The sequence below is a fragment of the Amblyomma americanum genome, chromosome 2 (genome assembly GCF_052857255.1).
Source record: "Amblyomma americanum isolate KBUSLIRL-KWMA chromosome 2, ASM5285725v1, whole genome shotgun sequence".
NCBI lineage: Eukaryota > Metazoa > Arthropoda > Arachnida > Ixodida > Ixodidae > Amblyomma > Amblyomma americanum.
Genome location: NC_135498.1, coordinates 44,298,071 through 44,324,360, shown reverse-complemented (window position 1 = coordinate 44,324,360; position 26,290 = coordinate 44,298,071). Strand labels below are relative to the sequence as shown.

At 50.2% G+C, this 26,290-nt stretch overlaps 2 protein-coding genes, 1 long non-coding RNA gene and 4 other non-coding genes across 7 annotated transcripts in view; 1 reads left to right on the top strand and 6 right to left on the bottom strand.

Annotated features, from left to right (window-relative positions):
• LOC144118528 (nucleoside hydrolase-like) overlaps positions 1–16,483 on the top strand; it is a 50,214-nt gene extending 33,731 nt beyond the window's left edge. The window contains exons 2-5 of the mRNA XM_077651446.1: positions 10,926–11,158; positions 12,724–13,051; positions 15,382–15,518; positions 16,003–16,483. Coding sequence (XP_077507572.1) covers positions 10,952–11,158; positions 12,724–13,051; positions 15,382–15,518; positions 16,003–16,338 — 1,008 coding nt within the window. The 5' untranslated portion in view covers positions 10,926–10,951 and the 3' untranslated portion in view covers positions 16,339–16,483. The remainder of the gene's footprint in view (positions 1–10,925; positions 11,159–12,723; positions 13,052–15,381; positions 15,519–16,002) is intronic.
• TRNAQ-CUG (transfer RNA glutamine (anticodon CUG)) lies at positions 1,324–1,396 on the bottom strand. The gene has a single exon. It is a non-coding gene; the product is annotated as a tRNA-Gln (tRNA).
• TRNAE-CUC (transfer RNA glutamic acid (anticodon CUC)) lies at positions 1,406–1,477 on the bottom strand. Its single transcript has one exon. It is a non-coding gene; the product is annotated as a tRNA-Glu (tRNA).
• On the bottom strand, positions 3,939–4,011 carry TRNAQ-CUG (transfer RNA glutamine (anticodon CUG)). The gene has a single exon. It is a non-coding gene; the product is annotated as a tRNA-Gln (tRNA).
• On the bottom strand, positions 4,019–4,090 carry TRNAE-CUC (transfer RNA glutamic acid (anticodon CUC)). Its single transcript has one exon. It is a non-coding gene; the product is annotated as a tRNA-Glu (tRNA).
• A 209-nt stretch (positions 16,484–16,692) lies between the features above and the next one.
• LOC144121120 (solute carrier family 22 member 16-like) lies at positions 16,693–21,667 on the bottom strand. The gene is made up of 2 exons (XM_077654078.1): positions 20,719–21,667; positions 16,693–20,120 (listed from the first exon to the last, which is right to left on the bottom strand). The coding sequence occupies exons 1-2, from the start codon at positions 21,067–21,069 to the stop codon at positions 18,558–18,560; spliced, it is 1,914 nt and encodes a 637-aa protein (XP_077510204.1). The 5' UTR covers positions 21,070–21,667; the 3' UTR covers positions 16,693–18,557.
• A 2,906-nt stretch (positions 21,668–24,573) lies between these two features.
• On the bottom strand, positions 24,574–25,921 carry LOC144118527 (uncharacterized). The gene is made up of 2 exons (XR_013312041.1): positions 25,606–25,921; positions 24,574–25,460 (listed from the first exon to the last, which is right to left on the bottom strand). It is a non-coding gene; the product is annotated as an uncharacterized LOC144118527 (long non-coding RNA).
• Positions 25,922–26,290: the final 369 nt, after the last annotated feature.

Genomic DNA, 26,290 nt, shown 5'->3' with positions numbered 1-26,290 from the left:
GTTTTTGTCTATTCACGTTTTTGGTATCGTCAAACGCGTTCCCCTTTGGTTTTCTATGGCTGCAAACGTTTTAAATGCGATCGCTGGAAACGCTTTAAAAGAAACATTTTTCTACTTATCTGAATAATGGACCATTACCTTCAGTATTTCCATAAGAATGTCTTACAAGTTTCCAATTTTCAAAATTTTTGCCGGAGGACGCTGGATTTGCTTGGGTAAGTGTCTAAAATTCTGCGAATGAAATTTTTTTTTCCGCGCAAGCAATACATGTCACGTTTTTTTCTTGTCATAAAAACAGCTCAATTAGCTACACTATGGTCCGCTTGCAACGAACTTGAATGGCTAAAATTAAGGCTGAATAACTTCTTTTACGCGAGCCATCCTGAAATTGTCTGTTTCCACGCAGTAAGGAAAATGTTAAGACACCCAAACATAGCACTTAGTCTTTCACTGCTCATCGTGGTCATCTTTCAAGTGCGAACTCTGCCATGCGTCTAAAATGACTCACGCACACTTTGATTATCAGAGCGGAACACAGCACGCCGGAATTATCTTGCGCCTTGGCATCTTCAGCTCGAGCCTCCAACGGGCCACTCGCGAAGTGGGGCAGCCCTCCATGCAGGCTGTGGTTCAGGGTGCATCTTTACGTGCTCGCAAAGAGGTACCGCCTTTGCCAAAAAGTAACCATGCAGGTTGCATCTACCACTTCTCATGATATCACAGGCCTATTATCATTGGGAGGAGGATAGCGATGGTGAAGATTTACTTCACTCCGGTTATGCCCACATTCTATGGAGCTAGCGACCGCAGCGTCTCTGCTCCGCTAGACCGCATTTTCCGTGGCCAGGACAGCCTATAGTTACGTTCGGGAAAGAGGGTACGAGGTGCGACGAAGCAATCAAGTTGATGATAAATAAATAGGTGGGCGCAAGCGAAAGCTTTGGATCTGCGATTTTGTATGTATTTGGCCTTATGCATTCTGGGCTAAGCATTTCGCGCAAGAAGCTACAGCGCTGACTACCGCTGCGTCTTCAGGATGAGCGTTGCGTTTTTTTTTGTTCATGTATGAATATGTTCTGGGCGAAATTTTTGGCTTCGCCATCAACTTCGACCAGGTAATATCCTTGTATTTTTGGTGGTGGCAGATAAAAGCGTGTCATGCTTAATAAACAACGATCGAACTGCGCGTCTTCTAGCGCACATTCCCATTCTGCTGCAGTCAGAATATCTGAAGGCGTTATTTCTGGCGCTAGCGCTGCGCATTTTATGAAGGCACATAGAGGAAAGGAAAAAGTGTCACTGCAGGAAGCAAGAAACAAAAAAAGGTCTCACCGAGACTCGAACTCGGATCGCTGGATTCAGAGTCCAGAGTGCTGACCAATTACACCATGAGACCTAACACGTGTTCCGACGCCGGGAATCGAACCCGGGCCTCCTGGGTGAGAGCCAGGTATCCTAGCCACTAGACTACGCCGGAGACGGTGGCGTGGTGTCAATAATTTGTAATCACTAGGCAAGTGCGCAATAAGCTTGATGCTGGCCTTCGTTATACCTAACGTGGGATTATTCGAATAAGCTGTGCGAAATTTGCTCCCATAGGCGGGAATAGAGCAATAGTGTCAGAAGCAGAAGCATCCCAGCGCGGCGACAAGTTGATGGCGAAGAGAGGAAAGAAGACGCAGCCGCGAACGCGTCGAAGAGGTAGCACAAAGAAAAAAAAAGAAAGAAGGGAATAAAAATAAGAGGAGAAAAAGAAGATGATCTGGTTGCAAATACTGTACATAGACGTATATTCAAAACGAGGTCCCAGAGCACGACGGCTGTATCGGGACCTCCTATCAGCTCAGTCACAAGCATTGAATTACCAAGAGAAAAACATCAGCTGTCCACAGTGAATGCACGGCAAAATCAGTATGTTTGATTTATGGGTGTTTAACGTGCCAAAGCGACTCAGGCTATGAGGGACGCCACACTGAGGGGCTCAGGAAATTTCAACCAACTGGGGTTCTTTAACGTCCACTCGCATCGCACTTGAGTCGCTGGAAATTTTTTTCCCAGTGACTCTACGACGCACAGCACACTGGCGCCTTTTGCGGCTCCGGCAAGCTGCTGCGTCGCGCAGAGCGGTGTGCCGCGCTGTACCTTCATCGTGGAGGGGGGGGGGGGGGGTATTCTGGCCGTAGAGGGGCGTTAACGCGTGTCTTTGGATCGTACTCCTGCAGCACCGTTCCCATGCGGGAAGGAATGAATTGTTGAAGGCGCTACAGGAGTTGGCCGCTGTCTGGAGCGCGGCAGAGACGATCAGCGGGGTACAGCGCGCGCTGCGTTGCGCGTAGCTGCGAGGCCACGCTAGCACCCATGGCGTAGGGTCGAGGGGGAGGGGTAGTTTTTCGGCTGGTGTGCACAAAGGTAATGGCCCTGTCGTTACTCTTTCGTTCCTTACGAACCGTTGATCGCCACCGACACGGTGACGCCTGTTACCCCAAACGGCTTTCGTTGCTGACAATCTGGCGCCCATGTATGCCATGCCTGCTGCCAGCGATCATTCCTAACTAGGACAAGATGCTGAATACCCCCCTCCCCCAAACGGTCCTTCGTGCTGAGCTGTCGGTACCTTACTTCGATGGTACAGATGGCCATGCTACAGACTCCTCTTGGGTGGGCAGAATACGTGGCACTTGCGGAGCCGGCGCCGGTGGCTCCTGCACCGCACAGTGGCCTTCCTCCTGATGTTCAGTCAGTTCATTTTCTGAGTTGTAGTCCTTCTGCCGGTTGTGTGTGAGGCTTCTCCAGCGACGAACTGCATTCGCCGCTTCTCTGTGAGTAGGGTGGTCTCCCGCCATTTTCTACAAAACCTTCAGTTCTTCCTTTACTTTCGGATACTCCCCAGATGTCGCCTCGTGAGGTCTTTTTCAGTTGGCAGATATCGCTGCTTCAAACTTAAAAAACGCTAGAGCAACTTGGCCAAACAGCGCCATGGTTAAGGTATTTGTTCTACTGGACTTGCTAGTTGTTTTCCAGAGAAGCTGACTTCCCGGCCATGGGATTGCTTATGCCCACTGCAAAATCGATGGGCGCCCGGCGGCAGTGGATACTGACATCCGAATGCACCACTGCGGTTTAAGGAATGCAAGGCTCTACAAGAACCTAACGTTAGCAACTCTGATCTAGGGGCACAGTTAGGGATCAAATTAAGTTAGGTGCTCGTGTGAGTAGTGTTGGCACCAAACATGGTCATTCTACGAACAAATTTTGTTTTGTCAGAAAGAATCCAGCGGCTCATGTCCATTCAGTCGGACTTAGCAAGATGTGGCAGATGTCATTCATTTGTGCCACTGGTCAGGTTTCGGAGGCTTGGGCTGAGGGACACATGTCATATGGGCCACTGACTGTCGCCCTCTCAGTCCTCAGAGGGGAAGGAAGGACACATACAACTGCTGCGGCCACGTCTTTTGTAGGAGGCGGAAACCCTGGGAGAATTTTAATGTGCGCACAAGAGGTACGCGGCGCTGCGAAGTGATCAAGTTGTACACAAATGGGCAGGCGATTTATATGCATTTGTGTGTTAGGCATTTTCTATAAGCGTTCCGCTAAAGCGGCTAGCACTTAAATCGGGCAGCTATTCAAGATGAGTGTTATGTCTTTTTTTTTTTACGTGTATGATGAAATTTATCGCGGAAATTTAGGCTTTTGTTTCGATATTAGTTACGACATCACCTTTGTTCGCGATTTTGTGATGTCGTTTGATGCTTAATAAAGACCGCCTAGATTATGTGTCAACTAGCTCAAATCGGCTCAGTAATACAGTAAGAATATTTAAAAAATATCAGTTTTGGAGCTCGCGCTAGTTTTGCGCCAGAAGCCATCAAATGCATGTTACGAAGTAGTGTGAAAAAAATCCAGAAAAATCTAAAAAAACTGACGTAGTGTAAAAAAAAAGGTCTCACCGAGACTCGAACTCGGATCGCTGGATTCAGAGTCCAGAGTGCTGACCAATTACACCATGAGACCTCAAGTGTTCCGACGCCGGGAATCGAACCCGGGCCTCCTGGGTGAGAGCCAGGTATCCTAGCCACTAGACCACGCCGGAGATGGTGACGCAGTGTCAATAACTTGTAATCACTAGGGAAGTGCGCATTTATCTTGAGGCTGACTTTCTTCGAAGCTCATACATGGCAATAGCTGTGTGCACTGCAGCGAAGGGGTTGCATTCAAATACGAGGCTGCATGGGAAGCAGAAGGGGTGGTTGCACACGCAACACACAAGCGCCACATCGCAGCCACGCGCCTATGGCGAAGAGAGGAAAGAAGACGCAGAAGAAGATCGGCTGCGAAGCACGGCTAGGATGCCTGAGGACATCATCATCACCATCAACTGGCATGACAGAAGAAGAGTGGGTGTGCGCCATTTTTTAAAAGCGATATTTATTGCCTCAGGGCATCAATGGGTGAAGGTGTGATGAAGTATGCAGTAATGATTAAAGTAATGAAAAAAGGTTAGCTGCTTTTGTGAGGTCCAGTATTGAGCAATGGCATAGTCCTTGCGTCCAGGCAATATATATGAAGCAGGGTTTCTCGGTGAAAGAGTGCGCCATTTTTTACTTGAGCACAGGAACAAGTGTTGTATCATTGGCCATGGCTAGCATAAGACCGAATAGTATATTACACGCTGTTTTTTTTTCCATACACTGGTCTGTTTTAGTGCTATTTCAATCTGTTTTGACCCTTGAACGAGAAGTTATCCACGTTCCGTTATCGTCTGTTACGTCATTCAAGTATCTAGACAATTCCATAAAACAGAATCTGTCTTTAAAAATGCGCCCCGCCGCCGTGGCTCAGCGGCTAGGGCGCTCGACTACCGATCCTGAGTTCCCGGGTTCGAACCCGACCGCGGCGGCTGCGTCTTTATGGAGGAAAAACGCTAAGGCGTCCGTGTGCTGTGCGATGTCAGTGCACGTTAAAGATCGCCAGGTGGTCGAAATTATTCCGGAGCCCTCCACTACGGCACCTCCTTCTTTCTTTCTTCTTTCACTCCCTCTTTTATTCCTTCCCTTACGGCGCGGTTCGGGTGTCCAACGATATACGAGAGATACTGCGCCATTTCCTTTCCCCCAAAACCAATTATTATTATTATTAAAAATGCACATGTACTGTACATCTAGCCAGGCCAACCGCACGCTCGGGTTCTATGCCGCCATTTCTGAGCATATTATTGAACATATTATTCCTTTCTCTGTCTGACGCACCATCATGCATTAATCATAAATTAGAGGTGGGGTTCCCGCTGTGCCGTGCAATTCTTTGTATTAGGTCCTTTACTCCTCGCACTGCAAGCGACTAGAATCAATTCCCTGCCCACATCGCTACCTTCACCGACTCCGGCAATTTCAAGAAAGTCACCGCCGACTCTTTATGCCCATCTTCTTTGTACCGCGTCCTGAGAAAGATATATTTAAATAAATAAATAATAGAATCCAGCCATCTGTCGGGTGGAACCTTTTAGCCATTGCTGTTTTTAATGCAGAAGTGCACGCCAGATTTTGAGACGAGCCACACTGTTGCATGCCTCCGTTCCGCAGTGCTCGTAAACAGAAGGTAATCTAGGTCAAAGCTCACCTGGCTAGGAACCAAGAGTGCGAGCGTGCTTCAAACGTACCGTCTGCATCAAAAGTTCCCAGGCCACAGCATCTGCTTTTAAGTAGTACACTCTGGCTTGCTTATTAGACACCTATATGAAGCCACCAAGTTTCTCAGAAATGAGAATGACACTGCTCCTACCCCCGCGAGAGATTTTAAGTTCAGGGTTGTTGTAAATTCCCCACTGCAAAGGCTCAAAAGCAGAGCCAGTAGACGAATAAAAAGGAGACAGTCTTGTTAGAATAGATGGGTTTCTTGGGACCTCCTCCTGAGATGAGGACAGCTCAGGAAGGCGTGGTAATCATCCCCATCGCATGTGCTCTGGGAGGCCATATTCTAGAAGCACCGGTACCTGACTTTTTGCCCGCGCATCTGCATTTATTTTTATTAATCGCTCTGGGCGACAGGTCAGGATATAGAGAGAAGGTATTATTGAAGAGCACCAGCAGGAAACTTAAACTGTGATGCTGCAGGCTTGCCTACCTTTACTTCGACATGATAAAGAATCAAGACCCCAGCCTGGCCTGTGCCTGCCCGCGGCTTCAAGCCCAATCCCAGGCCCGAAAACAGGGCCTAGGCTCAAGCCATGGCCGGGGGAGCATTCCATCTTCGCTCCCGGTCCGGCCCGCGGCCTAGACCGCACCGGGCTTTCGGATATGCGCGAGTCTATATGGAATGCTCTGTTATGGTCTTCTAGCTCTACCACAGACGCGGCGATTGCGAGGACGCCGTCTTAACTAATTCATCGCTCTCGTCCTGAAAACCTTCATTCTATTTGTGCTTATTTTGATATCCTTTAAGTTGACCACACTTATGCAACGTATTAATTGAGCGTCATCTCGCGGCAGTGCAATCGAACTCGCTTTCAATGATTCTGTGATAAAAACATCACAGGGCCACTATGAGAGCGTAACGCGAATGTTTGAGCGTCTGCTGTGGTGTGAAAGCAAATAACTTTCCAGAAACAGACCGTGCTACTGGGCCTCTTCGATTATCCGCCTCTGGCAGCCCGCGGGCAGCCAGAGCGCTGAGCCATGCAGGCGCTCGATTTTCTCGGGCTGCTCCGCGCACTTCCGGTGGCTGCCCAGAACGCGTTCGTTTTAAAGCGAAAGCTTTACTACTCCAGCCAGCGAGCCATTTCGGCTCGTCGCGCACTTCAGCCGTATGCCGTGGCCGACGAACGACCTTGAGCCGCCGTTATATATATATATATATATATATATATATATATATATATATATATATATATATATATATATATATATATATATATTGTAATGGGACCGACAGGTGCAGCGCAGCGAAGAAGCGGACGAGTTCAAGCGGGACAACGAAGAAGCAGACGAAGTGCAGCTGGGTTTTTCGAACGACGCCTGTGAGTGTGCCCGTCGTGTCGCCGGACAACCAAGACCAACCAACCTGTGCTTCAAATAAACGCCTTGACAATATATATATATATATATATATATATATATATATATATATATATATATATATATATATATATATATATATATATATATATATATATATATATATATATATGCGCGCTTCACCTCAGTGTTTGTAGGAGAGCGCGAAAGAGACGCAACAACGACAGAACGAAGCGAATAAGAGAGTACGGGTTCAAGAGACGCCAGAAGAGCGCGCCGCACGACTCGAGAACCGTCGTAACGAAGATGCGGCTAAAAGAAGTCGTGCCACGTCCCGGAGTGACTCTTCAACTGCGGAATAGACCGGTTTGAGTTCTCGAGAGCGTCGGAATGAGACGCTGCGCAGACGACGTGCCGAGGAAACGAAGCTTTCGCAATTCAACTAGGGTTAACCAGAGCTAAACCACAGCCAATTCTTTCTCTGGCTGGGCGGTTTCGGGCTTCCAGCGGGCAGCCAGACTCGCCAGGACGATTTGGTGCTGGCAGCCCTCGGGCAACTAGCAGACGACGGAGAGGTGGTATGGTAGCGGGAAGCGCGCGCGACCATTTTTATATGGCCTAGAAGGACCGCGGTTCTTCATTTGGTGTTTTGCGTGATGCAGGCACTTGTTTCGACTAGAACACGATGCACACCGTCTGTGGCGCCTGAAATGGCGCCTTTTGCGATAGTTCTCACTGTTTACCTATTCGTTTTGCTTACGAGTGTGTGATCGCAGTTCGATCGTCTCACCACCTCGCAAGCACGAATGCTCGCATTACGATCGCACATAGTTCTGATTTACACAATATTTCGGCTGTTAATTTCGTGCGCCCGACTGATATTGTGATGGTGTTCGAGGCCTTTCACGAGAGCGGCCGCAAATTTCAGCTCAGAGTGTGCGCTCAGACGCGTGCATATATGCATGTGCTGGACGTCTTTGGCGCGGCGTTGAGCGCGATACAAGAACGTATGGTCTTCATTGTGTTCTGCACAATGGAAAAGCGGATATGGTTTGAGAAACGCTTGACTGATTGAAACATGTCCTTTATTAAAAGCCTTCACGATCACACTGCCCGATGCATATCTGCGCGCGCATATTTGCGGCCACACAGTTGTCGCTTACGGCAGCCGATCTAGGCGAGTGCTGATTCTGTCGTCGCCAACTGTCGTACAGCTTGATACTCGGGCCTTCTGCCTCAAATGCTTAAAATATCTGAGAAGATCCGTACGCATGCATCTCCTCACGTTTGGCTCATTAAAGAGATAAAAAGAATTTCCCATCGCGGATCATCATGCATATGCACACGCGGCACGCAAGGCGCCGGCACGCAAGGCCGGATTGTAGCGCCTTTCATTAAAGTGCCAGTCCTCTGCGGTAAAGCTGTAGCATCACAGATACGATACGCAGCTAAATTTGGGCAGTGCACCCTCTTGTTCTAGATGAACGTTAAATCAGCTGATCGCTTTTGTCGAGATTATGCGTGCAGTCCTTGCCGGCAGCAAAAGCCGGCGGCCGACATACTACAGTTGGACGGAACGTATCCCGATTCTTTTCTGATTACAGCCCTCAGGAGTACACGAACATAGAAATGGCAACGACCACAGTGCAAAGTCAGTCACCATGCAAGGTCGATCGTCTGCGGTCATAGCTGTCATACTTACTGCGTAGCAAACAAACACGCGACAATCCGTGAGCATGGCGTGTCGTCTGATGAGCAACGCACGGGCAATTTTCCCCTCCGATGTGGTGTCAACTGAAAGACGTTAGATTGCGATTGCTCGTCGCACGCCTTTGAGGATTTCTCGAAGCTTGCACAGCGCACTGTGCACCGAAGGCACACGCTAGCGTTGTCGTCGCCGATGTGTACGGGTGCGAGCACGATCAGCTGTTTGTTCTGCAGTCTGCGGCAGCCCACAATAACTTCAGGTCGTTGTTTGCGTTCTCAAGCAGCCTATTTCTGCCGTACGCGTGCGTAGCAACGAAACGCAGCAGAACGCGAAGCTACGGAGAGCATTTGCCCTCCGTGATCCGTGTAAGCTTGCCGCCGCGATTGCCTCCGTGACCATGATGCGCTTTCCTGTCAGGGGCGAACTTGCTGGCAGCCAGCGGGCTGTCCGAGCGCGGTAAATCGAGGAGGCCCACTACTGGCCTCAGCGTCTTGGCGGGATGCCAATTTCGCCGAGCGAGCCAACGCTCCGGTCAAAGCATATAAACACACTGCACCGTTATTTGAGCGCAGATTGTTGGCGCGTTGCCAAAGTCTGTGGTGCGGACAGCGACGACAACGGCGCAAAACTGAAGAACGAGCTAAGAGCTAACGCTCGTTTCGCGGTTGGCAGGCGATCGCGCTGGAGGTGTTCAACATCTGACTCCCTAGTTGGCAATATGTAACCAGAGAAGAGCGTTTTATTTTCTAGGCCTCCGAAATAGCGATTGAACTGTCAAATTAGCCGCCCAATAAAGATACAGAAAACACAAAAAGAAAGGGGATATAAGAATTGATTTGCTGTTAAGCCGTAATAGCGGCGCACTTACGGCAACGTAAAAGTCCAGAGTCTTGAAATGTGAGGGTGCGGGTTTTCCTGACTAAGCATGCATAGATTAAGAGCTTTATGGGTATCATGAGTGTACAAGTGCACTGGTGTTTTCTGCGATGCCGCCACCCTACAGAAGGACTCCACTCACTAACCACTCGCCTTTGCCCTCCACCACCCTTCACCATACAGAAGCTGCCACCCACCATCAACGATTTTACCTCCACCCACCTTCTCTCTCCAGGAGGCCTACCCATCACCCATCCACCAACCTTCGCCGTGCAGAGAACTCCACCCACTAGAAACCCACGCTTGACTAGAACGTTTTATAAAAGCGACGGTGAGATACAATTCAAATCCGCAACGGGAAGGCGCTCATTGTAGCAACGAAATGAGCAAACAATACTGCCAACGCAGACATGCATTTTTTTTTCACCAAAGCTTGAAGTGCGAAATCATTACTTAACACGGTTTCAACCGAAAATCTTGTGTGAAGCCTCGAAGTAACTCGGGTAAGCTCGGGTTATTTAGGAGGGGCGTCAAGCAAGCTGCAGCCAATGGGAGGAAGCTCGGGTAAGTTCGGAGAAGCGCCGCGCCAGCTGTAGCCACTGGGAGGGTGACCTTGGAGGTGACCATGGCACCCACAAGGTCCCTTGCTTTCGCACCTTTTAAGAAGTTTCGCACCTCTATTCGGTTTAACTTGGTTATAAAGCCCTACCACTTTTTTTCTCTGCAGACGTTCGTTTGTCCGTTTCACCTCTTTTTCGCGCTCACTTATTAAGTATGAAATGTGCCACCAACTAGCCCAACTGAACGCCTAACTAAAGAATTCTGACGAGATTAAACACCTCCGGCGCCGCACACGTGCTCTAATGCCTCCGTGTGCGGTAACCCTCCCCCGTGGTCTTACCCGTGCAGAGGAGGTTCCACTTCGGAGGATACGGGTCGGGGTTGCCCTAACTCCAGCTGTGACACGCAAGTGGCCGCATTTCAAAGATTTATATCCCCGCCCCGGGTGTCCAGTCTGCAAGAACAGAGACCGTGAGGCGGATATCCACCACCTGTTGTGGGACTGCCCGGCGCTGAAGCCGACGAGAATTCGGCACCTGGCGGCAGTGGGACTCTCACCGGACAATCGGGATTCCTATACTGCCTGGACACAGGGTCCATATCATCGTTCAGTTCTTGATTTCATCAGATCAGCTCAACTTTTTTCATTTATTTAAGCATCTTGCTCATCGCTCACGTCATAGTTTTTATGCCCTGAGGCAATAAACATCGCTTCAAAAAATATATAAATAAATAAACCACGTCTTTTCGACTGATCTTATTGGCAGCAGCCCGGCAAAGGCTCTGCGGCCCAGTCATGAGCAGCGGCGGCGGCAGCAGGCCGGTCCACGACCGGCGACTCGTGCTGGACGTGGACTGCGGGGTGGACGACGCGCTGGCCATCATGCTGGCGCTCAGCTTGCACTCGACCGTGGAGGCCATCACGTGCGTCGCCGGAAACACCTCCGTGTGCAACGTGCGCAAGAACGTTCGCCGGGTGCTGGAGGTGTGCGGAAGGCCGGAGGTGCGTGCGAAAGCGTGCGGCCGCACGGGGTCGCGCTCTGATTGCTCTGCTTTGGACTCAACTTCTTCAGCATCGAACCACTGCTGTTGATTTGCATGCAGCACACAAGTGCTCTCGATAAGCGTAGCGAGGGAATTACGGGGAAAGGAAAGGCGCAGTAAAAGTCTTACTCGAGATAGGATTCACTAGGCAATGTATATGTACTGCCGTGTAGGATACAATTACACTGAGAGACCTTTTTTCTTTTGCAAGGATATTGGTACCAGGAACGTTTTTGGAAGACTGCGGAGCCCGGGTTCGAACCCGACCGCGGCGGCTGCGTTTTTGTGGAGGCAAAACGCTAAGGCGCCCGTGTGCTCTGCGATGTCAGTGCACGTTAAAGATCCCCAGGTGGTCGAAGTTATTCCGGAGCCCTCCACTACGGCACCTCATTCTTCCTTTCTTTCACTCCCTCCTTTATCTCTTCCCTTACGGCGCGGTTCAGGTGTCCAACGATATTTGAGACAGATACTGCGCCATTTACTTTCCCAAAAAACCAATTATTATTATTAAGACTGTGGCGCTGCTAGCGTCAATGAGCGATGGAATCGAATACCTGGTCATCACGGGACCACGATTTCAACAAGGACACGCTAAAATTCACCACTACAGCGGAGTTTCTAGATGGTTCGAATGGAAGGGGAACTGTTGGAATTATGCAGGGCTTGGTGTAAGAGAAGCCTGATGGGGTTACGCTTAATACGTGTGTCGTTGACAAGACGAAATGCTTGAGTTGTGTTTTTTTTGTGTTGGTTTCTTATGGCTCGTAAACAGAAAATGATATCATGCGCCGAACACGAAGCTAAAAAAAGGTCTCCTTTGCGTTCAAATAACTAAATGTTTTGAACCTTAGTTTGAAACATTTGATCTCTTAAGGGCTCTGAAACGTCTTCCGAGGAGAGCACATCAACTCACTTAATCACTGCACTGTGTCGCCATGAAAACCAGAGCCAAGTAATACTCTTCTAGGCGCAGCAGACGACCCACAATCACGCGTCAAAGTTGGCGAGCCCTTCCCGGCGACTTTTTAATGCTCGCACCCTCCTCCGTCCCCCGCATCTGCGTAGACGTGGTGAGAGGTGGCCATTGGTTAGATTCTTTCAGATGTCAGGCAGCTACCGTGGCCGCGGCCAATAAGCCGCTCAGCTCCGGCGGGTCGGGAAGGTTCGCTCCCAGAGGGGGGTCGGCGAAGGAGCGCCTACCTTCCAGCGTGCAAAAAGTGACGAGAGGAGAGGAAAAGGCGCGAAGACGCTGAAATTCAAATTTTAACTACAGATAACTCAGCTTATACGAAACGCATTAAAAAAAATCCTTGCTGGACACTATTCGTGAAGAGCCGTGCTTCAATATACCAGGCATGCCGCACCTTTATTAGGGCCCCCTTCGCAGCCCCTTTAATTGAAACATATAGGCACATGGCATATCTGCAATTGCACTTTCTCCATAGCGCCACTTTAATAAACAAGAAGCTCGAATTACTCGAGTTTCAATTAACAAGATTCCACCGCACTTTAAAATGGTTACAGATTCCAGTATACCGAGGTTGCGAGAGACCACTGAGCGAACCACTCGACCTCGCGGCCGAGTACCACGGCAGTGACGGCCTGGGAGGCGTTGCGGATCAGTTCCCCACCGGTGACGACGCAGTCGACGAAAATGAGGAAGACGACGGCACCGCGGAAGGCCGACCCGTGCACGCCGCCGAGAGGCTCATCGAGATGGCGCGCCGAGAGCCCGGCGAGATCACGCTGCTCTTGCTGGGCCCGCTCACCAACGCGGCGCTGGCGATGACGCTGGACCCGCGCTTCGGGACGAACCTCAAGGAGATATTCATACTCGGCGGAAACGTCGAAGGTGCGCTGGCTGTATACAGTGAGACGCCGTATTCAGCATTCGATACCGTACCTATATACTCTACTACAAAAACGAGTATTATGGGACTAACTGTATTACTCGCGACGAGGTGGGACTAACTATTGTTGAGGTCCTTTTGCAGCTAGTTTCCAAGGAAGGAAGTAGTGACCTCTTTTTTAGTGATTACTGCTTGTAACAACGCAATTAGTCCTCAACTGACTAACCCATGCGGCACATTTAGTACTGTCTCTCTTGGAGTGATAAGCAAAAATCCAGTAACATGGGACTAACTTCGTCACCAACGGTTAGTCCATGCGCATACTATATACACAAGCGGTTTCTTTGTAATTTATTGCCTAGAGAGTAATGCTTGGATTTTTAGAGGACTAATCATGAAAGAAACGCAGCTACTCTCCAACAAATATATAGTCCCTGCTGTACTTTTGGTCCTACCTGGCTACGAGTGTGCCCTTGTGTACTGAGGTGATAGCGATGGATATTCCAAGATGTGTAAAAGGGTACAAGCTCCGAACAGCAGGTTGCAATGATTTCTAATAAAATGCGTCAGAATTCGAAATCTACACAATCTAAGCTAGGAAGGACTTAAAGTGCCACGCGGTTTAGTCATTTGGAGACTAACTGCTTTTCCGCGACTATGTCACCTAAGAGACGGATTACAGCTGCCTGAGAGACGAACTACAAAGCGGCCTCGGCCGCATATGGTTTCCTAGCAGACTAACCATTCGTCGTGGGAAATAATAACTGCAGTTAGACTTATTTTCTTAATTTGTGGCTTATTCGTGGAGTGTAGAGCGCGTGCGGATGACCTTGTGTGCGTGACTGTCGTCCGCAAAAAGCATGGGCATGAACAGCGGTGCAGAATAGAACAAAGAACACCGCCGACGCTGACATTCATTCTCGCTTGGAGGAATCGGGTTACTTGAATCCCACCGTATCAAGTGTATTCGCTATTCTGAGGACCTGATAATACAAGTTCAGAGCATAGCTATAGTCTATAGTAATGACGTCATCGCAGTTTTATAAAGTGGAGGAAGTTTACGTAGCTTGGACTATTTGTAGCACGGAGACTATTCATTTGACTATACCGTAGCCATGTTTCGAGCACGTGTGAAGCGTTCACCACTTATGTTGCGATAAAGTAGGGGTCAGTACTACTTATTGGTCAAGGGGGCTTCCTTGAAAGGGCCCCCTCGGCACATGAGGAAACTGACTAGCCCAGCAACAAAGTAAAGCTACTGGGTGTTTGCCGTACAAGATAGGTGTGGGGTTCCAGAAAGAAAAGACAAGGACACACAGGACAATGCGCTGTCCATCCATTATGGGCGTGGTGCTTACAATGAGTTTGGTAAATGAGCATTTTAAATTAAAACTTGGTTTTTGAGGAAAGTAAATGGCGCACTATCTGTCTCACATACCGGGGGACACCTGAACCGCGCCGTAAGAGAAGGGATAAAGGAGGGAGTGAAATAAGAAAGAGAGAAAGAGGTGCCGTAGTGGAGGGCTCCGGAATAATTTCGACCACTTGGGGATTTTTAGCGTGCGATGAATCGCACAGCACACGGGCACCTTAGCGTTTCGCCTCCATCGAAACGCGGTCTGGTTCGAACCCGGGAAGACGCTGCTTCCTTTTTTTTTTTCTGGCGCGAAAGCACTACTTCAAGCGATTCTAAAAAATGCGGGAAGCCTCGGTTTGACTCGGGTAAGCTCGGCATAGTCCGGAGGGGCGTCGCGCAAGCTAGAGCCAATGGGAGGGTGACCTCGAGGGTGACCTTGGACAACCTGGAGAAATAAAATAAACATTGCCGCAACTGACTTTCTAAACCGCGGCAGTGCAAATAGATCAGCTTTGCTGGCCACTGTACGAGTACACTATGCTGTCGCCGCAGCCGATCCGCCTCGTGTAAACACACTTTCGCACTAGGCATTGCACGTCGTCGTCTTCATAACTTCCATCTGCGGCTGGAACAGGTCAGATCAGCTTAACCTGGATCAGAGCTTAACCTGAGTTTTATTCGTCGCAAGACGTGCTAACGACCTAGTAATGCAAAATCACGAGCAAACCAGGCTAAACGCATGCTTTCGCACGTCGACTCGGTTTAACTACGTTACAACCCTACCATTTTTTCATTTTTTTAGCGGCAGACATGAGAGAGTTTTCAATAGGCGCCGGAGCTCTCGTTTAGGGTGTACACATGTACAGCATCAATGCCGGCAACGTTTAGCGAAAAGAAATTTCTTAACCATTTTATTGCTGTAAAAATATATAAAAACGCGCAGTGAATAATTGCTCATAAATAATGACTTTGCAGGTCGCGGAAACGTGCTTCCTGGCTCGGAGTACAATTTTAGGACGGACCCGGAAGCTGCCAGTGTTGTGCTGGAGAGGGCGCAGTGTCCAATCACCATCGTTCCTTGGGAGGCGGTGGTCAAGTCGCCGATACCATGGGTGAGCCTGCACCGCCTGATAGCCGCTCACGCACTATTTAACTGAATAACAAGTTCAATGACAGGATGCAGCAAGACAAAAAAATGAAGAAACATAAATTGTGGAGTTTAACGTCCCGAGGCAACATACGGGATGTGAGAGACGCCGCAATGTAGGGCTCCGGACTTATTCAGTCCACCTAGTGTTCTTTAACATGCGCTGACATCGCACAGCACACGGGCGCCTTTTGTGTTTCGCCTCCATAGAGAGGCAGAAAAAGCCGATCTAAAGACTTGTCTGCCGTTGTTTAATGTAACAAATTTTCTTTAGGCACATTGGCATGCAGCTTTGCTAACAATGAGGAACTGTAGCTTACTTAACGAACGTTCGGTCCCCAAAGGACACTCGTTGCGGGCTCTTTGTCACTAGTGAATGCAAACGCGCCGACCGGTGAGCTTGGTCATCTATCTCTTCAGTGACATGTTTTCGCTCCCTCCGGGCGCAGGAGGTGTACTCCATGATGACGCGCCAGGACACTGCCAAGTCCCGGTTCGTGCGTGCCATCACGCGCCACAGCCTGGCCTACTACGACAAGGTGTCCACGGGCGGCTACGAGGTGGGCGACACGTTGGCCGTGGCCGCCCTCCTGGCGCCCGACTCGGTGGCCACCTCGGTGGAGGAGCGGCGCGTGGCCATCGAGCTTCGGGGCGCGCACACCAGGGGCCAGCTGGTGCACGCCTGGACGCCGGACATGCTGCCGGAAGTGGAGAGGACAGTTCGCATCGTCACCTCGTTCAACAGGGAGCGCGTCTCGGAACTTCTCATGCGCATGGTCGTTTGACAGCATGTCTGACAGCCAGGAGGAGAAGTAATGGATGGAAGACTGGGGAAGCCCTGGGAGGAAAGCATGACGGATGTCACATGGTTCCAGAGGACGTTTTGCCGGTCACTCAGCAACGGCCAGAAATGAATAATAATAATAATTGGTTCTGGGGGAAAGGAAATTGCGCAGCATCTGTCTCATATATCGTTGGACACCTGAACCGCGCCGTAAGGGAAGGGATAAAGGAGGGAGTGAAAGAAGAAAGGAAGAAGAGGTGCCGTAGTGGAGGGCTCCGGAATAATTTCGACCACCTGGGGATCTTTAACGTGCACTGACATCGCACAGCACACGGGCGCCTTAGCGTTTTTCCTCCATAAAAACGCAGCCGCCGCGGTCGGGTTCGAACCCGGGAACTCCGGATCAGTAGTCGAGCGCCCTAACCACTGAGCCACCGCGGCGGGGCTAGCATGTGCCAGAAATGACGTTGTTGTTTTGGCGGTGTGGTTGCTTTTTGGGCTTCAGGAAAAAGGACGTCTAGGTCTGTGCTGTCTTCTTTTTCTTCCTCCGTGGACGAGGACGCAGGCACTGACTTATGTGACCGCAGTGGCGCGGGCACGTTGTAATAGCATGTAGCGTACGTCATAACCAGCCAGCAAAAAAGACACTTTTACAGTTTCAGATAGCAGATTGGTTTGCATGACACTTGATCGGGAAATTTAAACGGGGCCATATTTTGTAACTCTTGTTTTACTACCGATACATTCTCCTTCCCCTTCTTCGTCATTGGTTGTTGCCGCCTGGAGACGTAATTACTGACAGCGAAACAAGCAATGCCATTGGTCGGTTCCGGTGTCGAAAGCAGTGCGGATCAATGGCAAGGAAGCAAGAGAAAGTATCGAGGAAAAAACCGTTACGGAATGTGGCTCCTATTAATTTAGAGGAAATTAAAACAAGCAGGGATGTTAGTGCCGGGCTTGTTGGCTGGGGTATAATACGATGGAAAAAAAAGATACGATTACTGTGTTTGTTAGTGGCGCCGTGACTGGTGGAAGATAATGAATTTTAATGGCGTAATGAAAGCTTGCCCAAAAAGCGCCATAATTACAAGGCAGGTTCCAGATGGATGACATGCGTTCTAGTTTCGGGTGAATGAATGTCATGTACTTTAATTTTTTTTATGACTTCTCCATGTTCCGCCGTAGCGATCAGTATGTGCATGAGGCGTCATCGCAAATGTTTTGAACGGGAGTTTCGCGTCTCTTTGATGCCGCCAACACAAATCCAGCTCGCCGACTGATTTCCGACCCAATGGGTCGTTCCTGTCGAGGAAGTAGACAGTGGCATGTGCAAGACTCACTTGTAGCGCATACACCTACATGCTTATCGCCCTGTCCCTTAGGTTTTCCCGGTTACATGCTATACAAACCTAAACAACATCACCACCACAAGCTGAAATGGCATGGCCAGAGCGGTACCGCTTTTTGGACTGCTTGTTGGCGCTCTTCAAGGCGTGTCGAGCCCGAGTCAGAACAGATGTGAAAATCGTTTCGGTGCTTCAGAGTATTATATCTTAAACATTTACATTTGCTGACAAAACACTGCACTTTGCTCTCTTCCCATAACATAAGTCACAGCAGCGGCAATGCTTGATTACAGAAACGAAATCGGCTCCTGTGAGCCCTGCACCAGCCAGCAGATTAATTACACCTTTATCGCAGTAGCTATGTACGTGCTTAAACGAGGTGGGCTACGTTATCAGGCGATCAGTTCACAATAAATTTGCGCACGGCAGAGGACAAGCGTTTAGAAAAAGAAACAAATATAAAAAATGTCATGTCTTTTGTCCCCGAACCACCAACTTTGAGCAGCGAGTTTGAAAGCAAATTTCTGTACCTTTAGGCGAAAACACGGGACAGCTAAGAACAGTGACCTGGCAGGTGCGGGATGGCGTCACATCAGTAACACTATTTCGCGACACGATCACGATAACATTGTTCAAGGCAATACGATGCTCACGGGGAAGGAGGCCTTTATACAAAACGGTTGTAACCTTATGTTATGCATTAACTCTGGATGTGCATCCATCTCGTCACTTTAGAGGTGGGCCGAATAAAAAGAAAAAACATATAAACTACGGTAGAAACTTTGGCTCACATGTCGACAAAATCCACAAAATGAACAGTTAGGAGAACCTAAGGATAGTACATAGGAAATTAATATTCGTTAGAAGCCGCAGGTCACGCACTGCGGGGCGTCTCAACACTCCGGCGTCCTTTCTTGTGCTTCGGCGTCTTTCGAGGTTCGGCCTCCGCGCGGTCTTGCGACTTTGGCGAGGCTTGTTGTTGCGGAAAGCTCTGATACGACGACGTCCCCGTCGGTGAAGCCTGTGTCTCAAACTCTGTCCCCGGCGAGCTTGTCTTGGACTCGGCGCGTCCAGATGATGTGCTCGGGCTACTCTTCTTGGCCCCTCGCCGTTGGTGCAGGGGCATCTTGAGACTCTCCCTGTTTCCTTGTTGTGTCATGGTGGCCGTTGTTGGTGTACCTTTTTGATGGATGAATATTTCTGGAAGCCACTGGATCGCCATCGCGCTCACGTAGACTACAAGCGTCGTGGTGAGGTGGAACCACGACGAAGGCCTGCCATGCGCGACATAAACAAGGAAGCTGGCTAGCAGCACACCGACGCGGCCGACGGAGTACGACACGCAAAGTCCCATGCTCCGGATAGTAGTGGCAAACACCTCCGTCGTATAGCTGTAGTTGACACCCATGGCCGCCGCCGAAGCGCCTTCGAGTGCGATTGTCGAGAGCGGGATCGCGTGTGCTATGTTCCACTCGACGACGGCGGTCTGCAGGGCGCTGGAGGCGCAAAGCAACGCCAGCACACCCGACAGCGTCGCCCGCTGGCCTCGCCTCGTCATGCTGTCGTAGACGGTGGCGAAGAGGGCCGTCTTGAGGAGAAGACCCGACACCTCCCATTGTTCCTGCATTTGCGACTTCCGAAGGGCTGTGCCGTAATAGGCGAACGAGACGCCGAACCAGGACACCAGCACAGACAGTGCGCGCCGTCGAAAAGTGGTGACGTAGAACCCGCTTTCCCTGCCCGTGGACGCGGTCGTTGCGGTCATCTCCACCTTTTCGAGCTGCTTTTTCAGCGCCTCGAAAGTGAACTGCGCCTTCGCTAGATCGACGCCATTGTACCTCGCCGCCTGCAGCATGACGAGTTCCGCTTGACGGAGCTTCCAGGTGGCCAGAAGCCAAACGGGAGACTCTTCGAGACAGTAGCACCAGGCCACCACAAACGCCGTGGTGGTAGCCAGGAACGTTTGCGACACTTTCCAGCTCGGCTGTAAGAGGGACAGCAGGTGCAGCATGGTAGGCGTCACAGTGGGGCCGATGCAAGTGGCCAAGAGACTGTAGAGGGCGCGGCGTTCGTTTCCCGTGACCTCGTACAACACTATGAAGACCAGCAGGTTCGTAGCGCTGGCCGTGGCCGAAACGACGAAGCGTGCCAGGAGAAAGAGGCTGAAAGAGTGCGATGACCCGGCACCCAGAGTGGCCAGGAGCATAGCAATGGCGCTGGCCATGACGGCTGGCTTGCGACCCACGCGGTCCGAGACGATGCCCGCCAGCGGCACGAACAGCGCCGAGGCTAGCATGTAGATGGGCTGCGAGATTGAGTACAGCCAGCTGCGGTGACACACCAGATCCCAGTTGCTGACTACGCTGTCGCCCTTGTGGTCGGTGGCGTAGTCCCACCGCTCACATTGCACTTCTTGGCGCTCCTCATGGCTCCCGTCCTACGAACATGCCAGTAAATGCGAGACATTACAGATACCAGGACGCTTCGACAACTCGATGCAAGAACGTGTTCGAGTGAATTGCGATGATACTACGGCGCCTTTTCGGCATGTGCTCTATAAAGCTATAGAGAACTGTACTGGCGGCTGGCTGAAGAACATACGATGATAAATGTTACGCCGCAGGTAAATTTCAATTAACAATTTGTGAGGCTATAATAATATAAGCGCACATACGTAGAACATCGAAGGGAGCCCACAAGCTGGGAGATAGGCATGGTGGTGGCTCAGTGGTTGTGGCGCTCGCCTGCTCACACGAAAGACGCGGGTTCGATTCCGGCCGCGGGGGTACTGTACTGTGCGATGTCAGCGCCCGTTAAAAAACCCCAGGTGGTCGACATTGTTATCTAGAATCCTCCACTACGGAGTCCCTCATAGTCAGGGTCGCTTTGGGACGTTAAACCGCATCAGCTCAAACTATTATAGTTGTACACCGAAGCGTGAAAGCTCAGTCACATGTAAGAGTTTAAGAGTTATCTGTATTGATTAAAACTGAAGGTATGCTTTACGAAGGGCATCGAAAAAACGAACTATTCACCGGTATTGGAGGGTCGTAGACGGAGCACTGGCTAAGCTTGCCATCAGCCAGCACAGGAATGGCCACGTTTTTCCACTCATGGACGGGAATGCCTCTCAGTTCCTCGGGTGGCTGGCACCAATGGTCTACGGGACGACCAATGAGACGGTAGGCAAACGCTTGGAGCAGCAGCACAATCATGGAGAAAGTGGCGCAGAACAGGACCTGCCGCTGGAACTTGCCGTGGGCCAAGATTACGTAGACGTTCTCCTGGATGGCGGCTCGTCTATCGGACACCACGAAGCCTTGCAGGAGGGTCGGCGTCGTACTTTTCGCGCTGAGGTCTTCTGCGTTGTCCGTCTGCGACACCATAGTGCTGTCGTGACGACGGTGGAACAGTCGGCGCTGGATTATCGCGGGCAGTCGCCCACGCAACACGCTGCGGCACCAACAGAGCTTCTCGTTGAGCCGAGCAGTGTCAGCACGGTGACCCGAGTGTTTTGTGCCTGCACTGCACCTGCACGGTTGTGCTCTCCACAAAAACACCGTGCGGGAAAAGACAGCACTGCACGTAGGCGGCAGCAGGAAATGGAGCACTCTGAGAGAGGCGCAGGATTGATTACAATTAATTTAAGCTCCTAGTCCTATAACTGCTGCTGACTGAAGCCTCGAGCTTCTTCTTCTTCTTCTTAACCCCAGGTATGCTTCCTCCTTCACATCTTCTTCATTCTGGACAGCACGTGTCATGCGCATGCTATCATTTTCTTCCGTATGGAACCTAACGTAAATGGGTAGTCGGCGCTAATGGTGGATGAATATTTAAAAAAAAAACGGGGTTTGGACGCCACAAGGTGGAAGTATGGACGTTAAATATGCTGGGAGTTTCACTGCATTTATACTGCAAGACTGATCAGTTTGCGAAAAACCGGTATTAAGGCTGGTGCTATGCTGCTAATGGTGATGTATATGAATGGCTAAGTGCCGCATTGAAGTGGCTGTGGCTGTGAGAGAACGGGAAGGACACCACATGTTTCGTCACGAGAAATTGCGAGCAAAGCTGCTTCGCGTCGTTCATGGCGTTGTACTCTTTGCCACACTAGCAGTCGGGTATTCTGTATGGGCCCAGAAGGTAAGAAATGAAGGCAATTAGTCTCTCTCTGAGCCTCACACTTTCTCTGTTTCATTTAATCAATCAACGTAGTCGTCCGTAATAATAATAATAATAATAATAATAATAATAATAATAATAATAATAATAATAATAATAATAATAGTAATAATAATAATATTAATAGCTGTTCGGGGAAAGGAAATGGCGCTGTATCTGTCTCACATATCGGCGGACACCGGAACCGCGCCGTAAGGGAAAGGATAAAGGAGGGAGTGAAAGAAGAAAGAGGTGGCGTAGTGGAGGGCTCCGGAATAATTTCGGGTAGGGAACCACAGAGAATGACCTTCTGCTTATATGGAAATTAACCTATTTCGCTATCCCGTCATTCCCTTAAGGCGGAGCTTAAGTGTCTCCTCAAATTTTTGACACTATACTATATGCAGTTTCAGTGTTTGCTGACAGCCTTCGACTACGAGTACAATACACGCGCATCACAACTTTTAAACAAGCAGACCGCAGCAAGAGTCACTACTTTTCTTGCTTCATTCGAAATCTGATTTCACAGTAAGCTTGTGGCACGACCCTCAAAAACATGCTTCCGAATATGCACAACTCCCACTGAACCAGACACACGCTTTCTTACCCTTTAAACAAATTGCGCTGTTGCGCGACAGCTGCTCATGTTCCCAGGTCGCCGACACCGTGCCTGTAACACTTCTGAACACGAAGAGTGGTGCAGTTTAAGCATCACCCACATGACTATAGTCATATAAGAGTCAGTGAACGAACCGCTGCATTGCTGGCACGTAATTCGCGTGATTTTGAAGCACAGTGAATTGCTTCATTAACGAATCCTGAGCACCGGCGTTTCCGCCAGCTTCGCAAGCAATGCGCGTAAATGCCATGGTTGCGACTGAGCATAGCAAGACGTAGTCCCTTCGCGCCATATAAAGGGGCTTCACATATGCACACGACTCCAATGGTTTCATGATAACCTTAGCACACCAAACGCACCGCACTTCACACCGCCACAGCACAAAGAACTGTTAAAAAACTTTCGAGCAAAGGCTAACGGCTGCGCCCGCCAGCGCGAACAGCCATGTTCCCCCTCTTCGGGGGGGGGGGGGGGGGGGGGGGGGGGGGTGCAGGCCGCGCCGCCACACAGGCCGTACTGCACGCAGTCAACGCAGTTTTTGGGACGGCCGCTATTGCCGAAATTATCTTTCATGACATATTCGAGGTTTGTATTTCAGGCACTTCGAGGGCATTCAAGGTGAAGACAAAAAAGAAGTCAAGGTGGAAAATTGAGAAGTCATCATTATCATCATCATCAGCCTGACTACGCCCACTGCAGGGCAAATGCCTTTCCCATGGTTGTTGGCGCTCAGCTATGGTTGTTGGCGCTCAGCTATCACAAACTTTTTCAAAGTCGAACAAAGGCAGCAGTAAACTCTGAGCAGCTGGCTCGGGAGTCGTGTGGTGGTTGTCCATGCGATCGAGAGTAATCTCCTCTAATTTTTTTTCGGTGTTGCCAGGCTGGTAATGCAACGCGAAAATAGTGTTTTCGGCTGTATACGTTTTTTTGTTCTGCTTGTTTTGTTCGCTGCTCAAAATTCATAATCGAGCACGTGCTGGTTTTGAACTTCTTCCGCGTTAGGCCTCTCTGCGTCGGCAGCTGAATCCGCCGATCACACGAATAATTTCCAGGAACACCGAACGCACGTGCGACCGCCCGATTGCCACTTGCCTCCGTGCATAACATCACCTTATTTTAAAGCGTTAGGTTTTCTTACCTTGTTTGTTCGTGCCTTTGTCGGCGTCTCTGCAGTGTAAATCTTGGTAGCGCGCCGAGGTGCTGCGCTCCGATAACATCATGGCTTATCTTTCGACAGGAGCTCAGGAGGTGGTGGTGGATGGCGTGCTTGGCGAACTTTCCATAACGCCAAGACGCCTGTGCGCCCTGCACGGGAGCGTCGGCGGCGGCGGCGCTTAGAAAGAGCCCGCATGGAAGCTCGCGTTTTTTGTTCTAACTCGGTGTCGTAGTGAACTCGGCTTGTCTTCCCAACCGACATTTACATGTATACGCGGAAGTCCAGGTCGGCACTTTGTTCAAGGGGCACTTCAGATGCTCGAGAGGCTTTTCGGATATATCCACAGCTGCGGTAGGCTATAGGCAGAAGATATCGATAACATCGATGCGCAAGATATACCAAGCCGCCATTCTGTAATACCGATAAAGATAGGGTGTTGCTGGCGTAGTTTCATTTTCGTGCTCAAATAGAACGGACATCTCATTTTTAGGCGATTTTTCTGTAAAAGACGTGCGAGTTAAAATCGAGTAAATACGGTACAATGACGTTCGAATTCCGAAACTATAACCAGTGTGCTTAGTTTTTGAGTGTTGGCTCCTCGCACTACCGCCAGATTATATAATAAAAGAAAATTACCGGAGTATTTTGCACAAAACACACGCTGCTTTAAATATTCTAGAGAGACATTAAGACATCGCCAAACCGCAGCAGTGGAATAAAACTTCTCAACAATAGTGTGTGGAGGGCAATGCATACAGAAAGATGTTAACACAATAATTACGATAATACTACGACAAATCATAGATCCAGTATTGGACTATAACGACGTATGCACCAGTTGACCAAGTGCAGAAAGCGTTGCCTCATTTTGTTTACTGGCCTGTGAACGTAAGCTCGCAGGTGGCTCAGTGAAGCAGCACGACATATTGCAAAAGCGTTAAAAAAATACGCGGGTAATAATAGAAATATCACGTCCTGCATTTTATCCGACAGTTAACAAAAACTCAAACGATATTACAGAAAACCAGAAAGGAAAAAAAAACAAAAACACTGCAATGAAGTATATTGACTACTGAGTACGAAATAAGTTTAGATGAGGCGGCCATTTTTTACAAATGCGTGGCAGCCATTTCGCCGATGAAGGAGCGAGGCCCCGGCAAAAGTCTTACATCTTCCACCACTCGCAAGGCAGCCAGGAAAAACAGTCCGTCCTACTCTCGTCGTTCGCCTAATCGCGACAGGAGGCCGATGACGACGACGAGGAGTCGGAGACGTCTGGAATTTTGGAGGGCACGAATGGCCTCCTACTACGCCCTGCTGGCGGCTCCTCGGTCGGCCTTCCGCCCTCAGCTTCTGCCCTTCGATGGCCGTTGGGTACTCCGGGTGCCCTAGTCTGCAGTGACCTTCGCGAAAACCACCGCATGGCATCGGGCGCTAGGAGAAGACCGAACCACATGGCGAAGGCCAGAAGAGCCAAGACAGCGTCCCGCCACGTCACGCTGTTCGAGTGCAGGACGAGCGACGGTTTGAGCGCTTCCAGATGCCAGCGGTGGGCGCTTGCGTGGGGAGCAGCAGCTCGGCCTTGTGCGCGTGACAGCTGCTCAGAATCAAGCTGGGCTGGATTCGGTTGAGCACGCCGGTCTCGTCCACCTCAGCCACGGTCACCCGAAGGATGCCGTGCGCTGCCGACAGCACGCGCACCGAACACAGCGGCACCCAGAGCATGTCCAATCCAGTGCACTATGCCCAGCGTCGCATGGTCCACTACAGGAGACCACAAGGCGCACTATCACCTCTACCGCCGGGCCCTCCGATGTTATGCCACTAAAGTTGTCAATGTCCTGCATGAGGTGGCACAAGTGACGCTTAAGCACTTCTGCGAGGCATTGCTGACGGTAAATCATCTACAAATGATAATCATATTTGAATTGCGTCGACTCCAGGTTAAAGAAGGATCTTTACTGCCGAAGAATGAAGGTGACTCACCGGGATCGCCGGGTCGTAGACAGTGCACCGGCTGAACGCGCCTGCAGCGACTAGCGGTGGGGCTCCTTCTTCCAAACGGGCGTTCAGAGACCGGTCGTACACGAGGCAGGGGACAGCTTCTACGGAAGCTCGTGACGCAGCAGAGCCGGCGTAGTGAGCGCGCCGACCGGAAGCACGCGCCTCTGGAAGGTGCCGCGGCCCTTGGCCTCTTGAACGTACAGCAGCTGGGCGCTGATCCCGGTAGAGGAGCGCACCGCCTTAGGCACTGCGCTGGGGGCCTCCACACATTGAACTGGTGGTGGCTGTACCACGAACTGCTGTGGTTGTGCCTTGGAAGCGAACAAGATCGTGACTTCTTCTTCCTCTTCAAAACATGGCACATCGTGACTATCCAGGAAGGCTTTTTCTTCTTTTGATCTTGTCGGAGAACGCACGCGCCACAAGCGCGTGGATAAGTCAGTGATGGTTGTGGTACTCAAAGACTCAAAATTCGTTATTCGTTTTCCCAGATTCCTCAATTTTTATTTACGAGCCCCTTGAAATAATCATGGACGACTTTTCCTCCTGTTTGGATCTGCACCAAATCTTGGCCAATCCCTCACCGTGGGTATGTGCCATCGCTTCAGAGGCAACAACAACCACAACAAACACTGTGGCAAGTGCACTCTACATCGGAGATCTGCCA

Bases quoted from the DNA above. Each gene is read 5' to 3' on its own strand.
- LOC144121120 (XM_077654078.1), bottom strand. From the start codon at position 21,069: ATGGTGTCGCAGACGGACAACGCAGAAGACCTCAGCGCGAAAAGTACG. The intron at 20,121-20,718 runs GTGAATAGTTCG...GCATGTTCGTAG, and splicing joins TCTACGACCCTCCAATACCG to GACGGGAGCCATGAGGAGCG.